This window comes from Lutjanus erythropterus, unplaced genomic scaffold (genome assembly GCF_056507025.1).
Source record: "Lutjanus erythropterus isolate fLutEry1 unplaced genomic scaffold, fLutEry1.hap2 Scaffold_170, whole genome shotgun sequence".
In the NCBI taxonomy this organism is placed as follows: domain Eukaryota; kingdom Metazoa; phylum Chordata; class Actinopteri; order Lutjaniformes; family Lutjanidae; genus Lutjanus; species Lutjanus erythropterus.
Genome location: NW_028146647.1, coordinates 232,501 through 242,307, shown reverse-complemented (window position 1 = coordinate 242,307; position 9,807 = coordinate 232,501). Strand labels below are relative to the sequence as shown.

General features: G+C 43.9%; 1 protein-coding gene across 1 annotated transcript in view; it reads left to right on the top strand.

The window, feature by feature from the left end:
• Positions 1 to 7,002: 7,002 nt before the first annotated feature.
• The window catches only part of gon4lb (gon-4 like b), a 32,649-nt gene continuing 29,844 nt past the window's right edge, over positions 7,003 to 9,807 (top strand). Inside the window, exons 1-2 of the mRNA XM_084714248.1 lie at positions 7,003 to 7,026; positions 8,740 to 8,848. Of these exons, the coding sequence (XP_084570374.1) occupies positions 7,003 to 7,026; positions 8,740 to 8,848 (133 nt within the window). The remainder of the gene's footprint in view (positions 7,027 to 8,739; positions 8,849 to 9,807) is intronic.

The following is a 9,807-nucleotide window of genomic DNA, read 5'->3' as shown; positions in this document are numbered from 1 at the left end:
GCGGGCATCCAGCTCTGCGATCCTCGGCGAGGGGCAGGTCTCTGGCGAGGTGAGCTGATTCCGGCTCGTAGCGGGGAATCACTCAGGGGAAGAAGGTGTACTTATCCTTCTTTTTGAAGCGGGCAGTCCTAGTTATCTGCCAGGCTTCGCATCCGCGGGCATCCGGTCGAGAGGGTCAGTCCGTGGTCTCGTACCGGGCGGCTCTGCGTTCTTCGGCGCACAGGGTGGAGGAGAGGAGAGGAGATCAGCTGGACCAGCGGGGGAAATCCGGAGGCCTAACGCGTCTAATGGTATACTGCAGTAGTAACTTCTTGCTAAAGCGTCGCCACGGGGGGGCGAGTTTCTAACTTTAGGAGCAGTTACTGGTCACCTCCATTGACTATGGGGTCACAGTCGGAAGCGCTGTCTTGGGGTGCGCTTCGCGTTATTATAGTGGTGCATGACGTCATTGGCCATGGCGGATTTCACCCAATGGGAGCTGTGGGTTCCCTGGGGACCACTGCTGGTCAGCAGTGGTTCTGCAGGGGTTTGACTCTGCTGAGTCATCCAAAAAGAGGGGGTCGACTCTGTCCTTTGTTCTCTTGGGAGCCACATGTGGTCTCAGGCTTTTATAGTTACATGCAGGCCCCAAAAGTGAACAAAGAAAGTGTGGGCCTTTTGTTGGTAATCCTTGTACGGCACAACACCATATTTACCTCAATATCCTCTGCTGCTGAATCCGACTGAGACGCCATGTGTTCCTGAACATGAAGGGCAAAAATCTGCAAAGGAAAATTCACGTTGCACGTTTGGCATTGTGCTCTTGGCATCTGGAGGTTGTTAAGTCAAACTCATGTTGCAAAGGCACAAGATACCAGGTGTTTTTTCCTGCCCCTCTGTGTGACTCAGTGTCCCAGTGATTCCATCAGAATCAGTCTTTTACCCTGAACACCTGTAACGAGACATTGTTTGGATCATTTCAGTTGTTTCTTTATATGAATAGCAGTGTATGACGATTGATGTTATACTTCAAGTTTTCTCTACCTGTGGTCTTGTAGAGTAGCCGTCCTCCTGTCATCACTCATTTTGTAGTAGTCTGAAGAACTAAGAGAGCAACAACAAGTAAATATAGACATTTAGGTGCAATTTTTAACTAATATGTTCTCTATGTGTAATACCTCTTCATGACTCATTTCCCAGGACATGGTGACATGTCTTTTTCCAAGTCCTGCCTGGGAAACTTCAGTCTCCTCAGATGAGGTTGGGCTCGTGTCTGAATTAATGGTTAAGAGATAAACATAGAAACTAAAAACTTTTGACTCTGAATCTTTCGCTTTCCAAGGTGTTTTTTTTTTTTTTGTGAAAAACCCAGGAAAAGATCTGCATGATAAAAAACATATTTGTTTAAAACATGATCATGAATGTACATATATAACACTAACTAGTGAAATTACCTTCATATTAACATAAATAAAAAACAAAAATAAAATTCCCTGACATCTATAACCAGGTCATCTGATCTACAGATGAAGATCCCTGTTCCTGCTTCCTTCCTCTTGCTGCTGAGGTTCTGAGTGAGAACATCTATAAGTTTCTGTGCAGCTGCAGCCACTGGATAATTATCGTTGACATTCTGGCAAAGACAGAATTTAACTAATATAATATACATTAACAGCAAAACCTTGAGCTGGACACTCTAAGCCAGTGGTTCCCAGCCTTCTTTGGCTCGTGACCCCACTTTGAAAAACTTTGGTAACCGCAGACGACCACAGACACTTTTTTGCTCAAATTAATGTTGTTTCGATCAAGTTTCCAAATTAATGTTGAATAAACAATGAGTCAAATTAAACAATTAATAATGAAAAAAGCTATGACGCAACAAATATAGACTATGTATTATAATGCTTTCTCTTAACCCGCCATATTTAATTGGGCGGCTGAGGTTGTGTTTTTAACATCATAAAGATTCATTTAATTTTAATTTATCAATTATTTAAGTATCTGGAGCCCCGTTTGAGGTCCTGACCCGAAGTTGGGAAGGAAGGAGTCCACTTCACAAACACATTCATCCTGTAGCATGGATCAACCTTTTCCACCGCAGGCTGCTGCAGGTTTTTTCAGCACCCCATGCATTTCCACATCCAAAACAGCACTACCCTTAACTTTATTTAAGCTAGTCGATGCTAACGTTAGCCCTGTGCTTAACTTCCAGCTTTTCCAGTTCACCACTTAAAGACGTCAGAAACATGACCTGTTGTGTTTGAACATTTCTCACCTGTGTGCTGCTCCAGCAGGTGGGCCCGCAGAGCCGGACGCCATCATTGCGAGCGGGACCACTGCGCGGCGTTCACAGTGCTACGTAGAAATCGGAAATTTCAGCCTTAAAGTGTCGCTGTTGAAGTGAACAATCTGGCATAATTTATCGCTCCGCTTCTGCAGTTGGTCCTCAGTACCGTCTAAAACAGCTTTCACATCTCACACCTCCGAAAACGTCGGAGTAAATAAAAAAAGGGCCGTATTTGGATAAACTTACTGCGTGTTAAAGAATATAAAAGGTATATAAAGTAACATATTAGCAGCTTTAGCCTTACAGAGGAAATTAAAACAGATTTAGTCGTGCAGGATATTCGTGCACGCCGTGAAAATGGAAGTTTGTCACTGACATCGGTTTTTTCACCGCCAATCACCTGGTGTAGCCTACGAAAACTGTTGAGTTGAATTGTTTTAGTTCCTACGTTCCCTGAAGGCAACGTGACAGGGGAAGGTCCCCAGCCTTTTTGTTAAGCTGTCTGTCATGATTCCACACCCCTCTCAGTTGATGCCACGCCCCCCACGCGAAATCCGGGTCAAAAGTCTGAAACTGAAAAGAAAAATTTGAAACTGTAAAAAATAAGATTTGAATCTGAAAAGATAAAACATGCAACTGAAAAACACAGAATCTCAAATATCAAAATATATGAAAGTGAAAAATTAAAATAAATCATTTATTCAAAATAATTACTAGAATGAATCATAATTATATTCAACCTGAAAAAAATTTTGTGTACTTATTTTTATTTTGAATACATTGATGTATTTTTCAAAATTCAACATCAAAACTTGAATTTTCAGTTTCAAATTTTATTTTTTCAAGTACAAAACTTTTGGCCCTAATATAACTCCATAAATGTCAGCTCACTTATATTTACTTATTTGTATTTAGATTTTACCTGAAAAAAACATGTATCTGTGTGAGTGTATATATCAGGGGTCCCCAAATGGCGGACCGCGGTCCGAGTCCGGACCCACACGCCGTCCTATACGGACCTATAACCAATAAATTATTAAGAGTTTTTAAATTTTGACGGGATGCTTCTATTTTAACTGGCGCAACTTTTCTAGTCTTTCCGTCGTTGGTTTATCTGATCAGGAAACACACAGACCAACTGCAGAGAAGCTGCGTGTGGAGGAGACTGTTGCTAATGACAACAGAAACTAACGTGATGGTTGATGACATCATCACCAACCAGATGCTCTTATAACATTAAACAGCTGTATAAAGAGGCCTAAACGTAAAACAGGAGAGTCTGTGTTTGTCTGTGAGAAACTTTCAGACCTTCTCACAGCAGAGTGAACAGGTGAGGGAGGAGAGGAGGACAGACTGATCAATAATCAATCACTGATACCGTCGTCCTCTCAGACTGATTAAAAATAAAAATGACAAAGTTGGTGACAAACCAAACCTGAGTGTTTCACACAAATAAAGTGTTTGTGTGAAACACTGCAGAGTGAAACATCGTGATGTTTACAGACAGTCTGCTGTCTGTAGTTTGACAGACAGACAGAGGGTCGTGTCTAGAAGGGAACCCTAGACCTGTGAAAGATCACAAGAGTTTGATTATTTTAGTAGAAATAACGAACAAATAAAGAGTTACCTTCTAGACACGAGCGAAAAAGATGCGCAGCTCCAAAAATATAAAATCATGTCGTGGTGTCGATGTTTTTAATGTGGCGGGCGCCATAAATAAAACTATTCACTGAAACACTGATCTCTGACCTGCTGTGATGGAAAATACTCACAGTCTTTAGGTATTTTTACTTTGTGGTATTAGTGTTTTTACTTCATTACAATTTAAATATTTTTCATGTTATTGTTTCCTTTTTTGAAAAATCAACATTTTTATTGCTGTTGTTTTACTTTAATGTTTTCTTATTGTTATTTTTTGATGATTAAATTCAGACGTGCAAAATCATAAGAGGAGAAACAGGTGGCATGTTGGTAAACCAGTCCTCTGTCCTCTGTCCCCTGTCCCCTGTCCTCTGTCCTCTGTCCCCTGTCCTCTGTCCTCTGTCTTCTGTCCTCTGTCTCTCTGTCCCCTGTCCTCTGTCCCCTGTCCTCTGTCCTCTGTCTTCTGTCCTCTGTCTCTCTGTCCCCTGTCCTCTGTCCCCTGTCCTCTGTCCCCTGTCCTCTGTCCTCTGTCCTCTGCCCTCTGTCTTCTGTCGTCTGTCCTCTGTCTTCTGTCCTCTGTCCCCTGTCCCCTGTCCTCTGTCCCCTGTCCCCTGTCCTCTGTCCCCTGTCTCTCTGTCCCCTGTCCCCTGTCCTCTGTCCTCTGTCCTCTGTCTCTCTGTCTCTCTCTGTCCTCTGTCCTCTGTCTCTCTGTCCCCTGTCCCCTGTCCCCTGTCCTCTGTCCTCTGTCCCCTGTCTTCTGTCCTCTGTCCTCTGTCCTCTGTCCTCTGTCCCCTGTCTCTCTGTCCCCTGTCCTCTGTCCTCTGTCCTCTGTCCCCTGTCCTCTGTCCTCTGTCCCCTGTCCCCTGTCCCCTGTCCTCTGTCCTCTGTCCTCTGTCCACTGTCTCTCTGTCTCTCTGTCCCCTGTCCTCTGTCCCCTGTCTCTCTGTCCTCTGTCCTCTGTCCCCTGTCCTCTGTCTCTCTGTCCACTGTCTCTCTGTCTCTCTGTCCCCTGTCCTCTGTCCCCTGTCCCCTGTCTCTCTGTCTCTCTGTCCCCTGTCCTCTGTCCCCTGTCCACTGTCTCTCTGTCTCTCTGTCCCCTGTCCTCTGTCCCCTGTCCCCTGTCCTCTGTCCCCTGTCCCCTGTCCTCTGTCCTCTGTCCACTGTCTCTCTGTCTCTCTGTCCCCTGTCCTCTGTCCCCTGTCCCCTGTCTCTCTGTCCTCTGTCCTCTGTCCCCTGTCCCCTGTCCCCTGTCTCTCTGTCCCCTGTCCTCTGTCCTCTGTCCTCTGTCCCCTGTCCTCTGTCCTCTGTCCTCTGTCCCCTGTCCCCTGTCCTCTGTCCTCTGTCCTCTGTCCACTGTCTCTCTGTCTCTCTGTCCCCTGTCCTCTGTCCCCTGTCTCTCTGTCCTCTGTCCTCTGTCCTCTGTCCCCTGTCCCCTGTCCTCTGTCCTCTGTCCTCTGTCTCTCTGTCCACTGTCTCTCTGTCTCTCTGTCCTCTGTCCTCTGTCCCCTGTCCCCTGTCTCTCTGTCCCCTGTCCTCTGTCCTCTGTCCTCTGTCCCCTGTCCTCTGTCCTCTGTCCTCTGTCCTCTGTCCACTGTCTCTCTGTCTCCTGTCCCCTGTCCTCTGTCCCCTGTCTCTCTGTCCTCTGTCCTCTGTCCCCTGTCCTCTGTCTCTCTGTCCACTGTCTCTCTGTCCCCTGTCCTCTGTCCCCTGTCCCCTGTCTCTCTGTCTCTCTGTCCCCTGTCCTCTGTCCCCTGTCCACTGTCTCTCTGTCTCTCTGTCCCCTGTCCTCTGTCCCCTGTCCTCTGTCCTCTGTCCTCTGTCCCCTGTCCCCTGTCCTCTGTCCTCTGTCTCTCTGTCCACTGTCTCTCTGTCTCTCTGTCCCCTGTCCTCTGTCCCCTGTCCCCTGTCTCTCTGTCCTCTGTCCTCTGTCCCCTGTCCCCTGTCTCTCTGTCCCCTGTCTCTCTGTCCTCTGTCCTCTGTCCTCTGTCCCCTGTCCCCTGTCCTCTGTCCTCTGTCCTCTGGGAGCGTCTGTCCTGCTCCAGAAGAACCATGTTGTGATTTTAACATGTGATCAAAACGTTCTGGTGTTTCAGTTAAAAGAGTTCCTTCATGTTCTGTTTGTGGTTCTGCAGATGTTACTGCCTTTACTTTTACCTTTGTGCTTGGAAAAAAAAAGTAAAAAGTAAAGTGATAACAGTAAAAGTAAGTCTACATTAAAAGTAAAGTTACTTTGCTGAGTATTTTTACTTTAGTAATTTATAGTTGTTCATTTAATAGACCTGTCTTATCATTGTTCTTAAATAAAGCAAAAGTAATGTAATAGAAAAAAAATGCAGAACACGCAATATTTCTTATCTGATTACTCGATTAATCGGCAGAATAATCAATAGATTATACTTAAATTTTACTGGTTCAGCCCACTCGAGAAAGTTAGACATGATGATGTTCCGGACCTTTGCTTTATGAAATTTTCTCTAACTGGACCTCTTTGAATTTTAATTGAATACCCCTGGTATATATACATGTGTGTTTGTGTATGTATGTGTGTACATACTTTTTTCAACTTGCTTTAATTAAAAAAAATAAAGTTCAGAAATTGTAATAAAACATCTTGAATACCAAGGATAAGTAACTGTTATCATCATATTGGGTTTTTTCTCCAACATACTCCTGCTCATATATATTATTTTTAAATTTAAATAGTTTGATTTTTCATTCTGAATTGGTGAACATTAAAAAAATAAAAATGAAAATGAGTTATTGAAAAAGTAAAAAAAAAAATCAGATATATTTTTAATGCAATAAATAAATAAATAAATAAATAAATAAATAAATAAATAAATAAACAGCCTTTTAAATTTAAAAATGTGAGACAGATTTGCGTCCATGTGTCGATAAGACATCCAGGACTGCAGGTGGCGCCATGTTCCTTCCACGTTGGTCAGTCCACTTTATAAACCAACGAGTTTACGCTTTTATTTTGAAGGTCTCGCGCCGGAAATGTCATTGTTGTTGCTGAAACAGGTTACGAGAAGCTAAAAGAAGTTAACAGAATATAACAGAGTCTCTAACTGAGCAGAAATGTCCGAATAACGATGGCGGCTGCATTCGGCGTGACGGTCAGTGTGTTCCGCTTTTATTACGTCTTTCATGTTTGTTTATTTATTAACATTCGGCTGAATTTCGCGCCACAAACCTACAGTGAGACACTCGGTGCTCAAGTGACTCATTAGCTGCTAATAATGTCTTAGCTTCCGATCAGATACACGGAAAGCTTTGAGTTACCAGTGAACTACAGACAGAACCGTCTGTGTGTCTGTCTGTGCTCATTTCGAGAGACAGTTACACTTCCTGTGGCACCACAGACCTGCCGTAGTTTATGTATCAATGTTAGTGTCCGTGACAGAGATGCATATTTCTACTTCCTGGCCAAAAACAGTCACAGGTTAATATTTCGCCGGAACCTTTAGCTTTGATTACGGCGCACGTTCGCCGTGACGTAGTTTCGATAAACTTAAAGGTTCTCAGTGGGGTTCAGGTCTGGACTCTGGTGGACAGTCCGTGTGAAAATGACGTGTCACGCTCCCTGAACCTGAACCTCATGAATCCTTCATTGTCATCTTGGAATAATTCAGTGACGTCAGAGAAGAAAAAATCCACTGATGTAAAAACCTGATCGTTCAGTGTTTTCAGGTAGTGAAGTGACGTCATAACTTTTCTGAACCTCGACCTGAGAGACTGAAGCAACACCAGATCATAACACTGCCCCCCCCCCGTGTGTGTGTGTGTCTGTGTGTGTGTGTCTGTGTGTGTCTGTGTGTGTGTGTGTCTGTGTGTGTGTGTCTGTGTGTGTGTGTCTGTGTGTGTGTGTGTGTGTGTGTGTCTGTGTGTGTGTGTCTGTGTGTGTCTGTGTGTGTGTCTGTGTGTGTGTCTGTGTGTGTGTGTGTGTGTGTGTGTGTGTCTGTGTGTGTGTGTGTCTGTGTGTGTGTGTGTCTGTGTCTGTGTGTGTGTGTGTGTGTGTGTCTGTGTGTGTGTGTCTGTGTGTGTGTGTGTGTGTGTGTGTCTGTGTCTGTGTGTGTGTGTGTGTGTGTGTGTGTGTGTGTGTGTGTGTCTGTGTGTGTCTGTGTGTGTGTGTGTGTGTGTGTGTGTGTCTGTGTGTGTGTGTGTGTGTGTCTGTGTGTCTGTGTGTCTGTGTGTGTCTGTGTGTGTGTGTGTGTGTGTGTGTGTGTGTGTCTGTGTCTGTGTGTGTGTGTGTGTGTGTGTCTGTGTGTGTGTGTCTGTGTCTGTGTGTGTGTGTGTGTCTGTGTGTGTGTGTGTGTGTGTCTGTGTGTGTGTCTGTGTGTGTCTGTGTGTGTGTGTGTCTGTGTGTGTCTGTGTGTGTGTGTGTCTGTGTGTCTGTGTGTGTCTGTGTGTGTGTGTGTGTGTGTGTGTGTGTGTGTGTGTCTGTGTGTGTGTGTGTGTGTGTGTCTGTGTGTGTGTCTGTGTGTGTGTCTGTGTGTGTGTCTGTCTGTGTATGTCTGTGTCTGTCTGTGTATGTGTGTGTGTGTGTGTGTGTGTGTGTGTGTGTGTGTGTGTGTGTGTCTGTGTGTGTGTCTGTGTGTGTGTCTGTGTGTGTGTCTGTCTGTGTATGTCTGTGTCTGTCTGTGTATGTGTGTGTGTGTGTGTGTGTGTGTGTGTGTGTGTGTGTGTGTGTGTGTGTGTGAGCAGTTCATGGTGCCACAGGAAGTGTCACTGCTTGCAGCTACTGACAGTTGAAGTCTGTTGATCTGCACGTCTGTGTTGATTAGTTGTATTGATCAGTGGTGGTATTGATCTGTCCTTCTGTGTTCCAGCGGCGGCGTCCAGCTGACAAAGACATTTGTCCTCTGGAGTCTAAATGTTTGAGGACAGATGGAGAAACGACGGAGGATCGACCAGATGAGACGAGCACACCTGTGACAGGTGAGACATGAACATCATGTTGAGATGAATCGTTTGGTTCAGGTCACACAGGTGCAGGTGCAGGTGAACTCGCAGCACCTGCAGAGGACTGACAGCCTCGGTACATGAGGAGACGTTCTACAGCAACTATTGATTATTTTCCTTGTCAGTTAGTTTGTGGATTATTTTCATGGAAACTCGTTGCGGCTCTACATGATTTAAACAATCAGGCTTTTCTCTGCTTTTTTACAAAAGTGAAATTTTATTTCATTTACTCAAGTGTAATACATTTTAAATGAATATTTGAACAGAAAATAAATAAATTAATTAAAATATTTTTGACCCAGTAACTCCAGATCAGTATCAAACATCTCTTTTTATATGATTTTAGTGCTTCTTCTGTTTAATATTATTAATTTTAATTGTAGTTTAGATTTTTTGACGGACCTTTTGATCCCTGTTCACTGATCAGCAGCTTTTATTAGAAATCGAGTCATGAGACTGAACCGTGCACAGAAATGTTATGTTGAATCTTGTGATGACATCATCAAGGCCATTAGTCACATTTTTTTAATTCTCTTTGTTGCATCTTGGTATAAATCTAAAATAATAAATCTCTGGACCCCCGGCTCGTTATAACGGGCCGTCAACAGTCTGCGAACAGCGTCATGTGTTGTGTTATGGAGATGTTGTTCATAAACTGCACGTCCCAGAATGTATCAGATTGTTTTCATGCTGTCATGTGACCATATATGTTAAAATCTCAATATCACATCACAGCAGTGGCCTGAAATGTTCATGTGACAGATGATCAAAATGTCCAAGGAAAGAAAAGACGATAATAATCGAATCAGGAGGTGATTATTATTATTAACAGTTATCATAAGCGGTTATTACTAAGAATTATTTCTAACAAGTATTATGAACACGTAAATACTGTGTTATATTTATAATGTCCGTCTGATGGCAGCTGAATGATC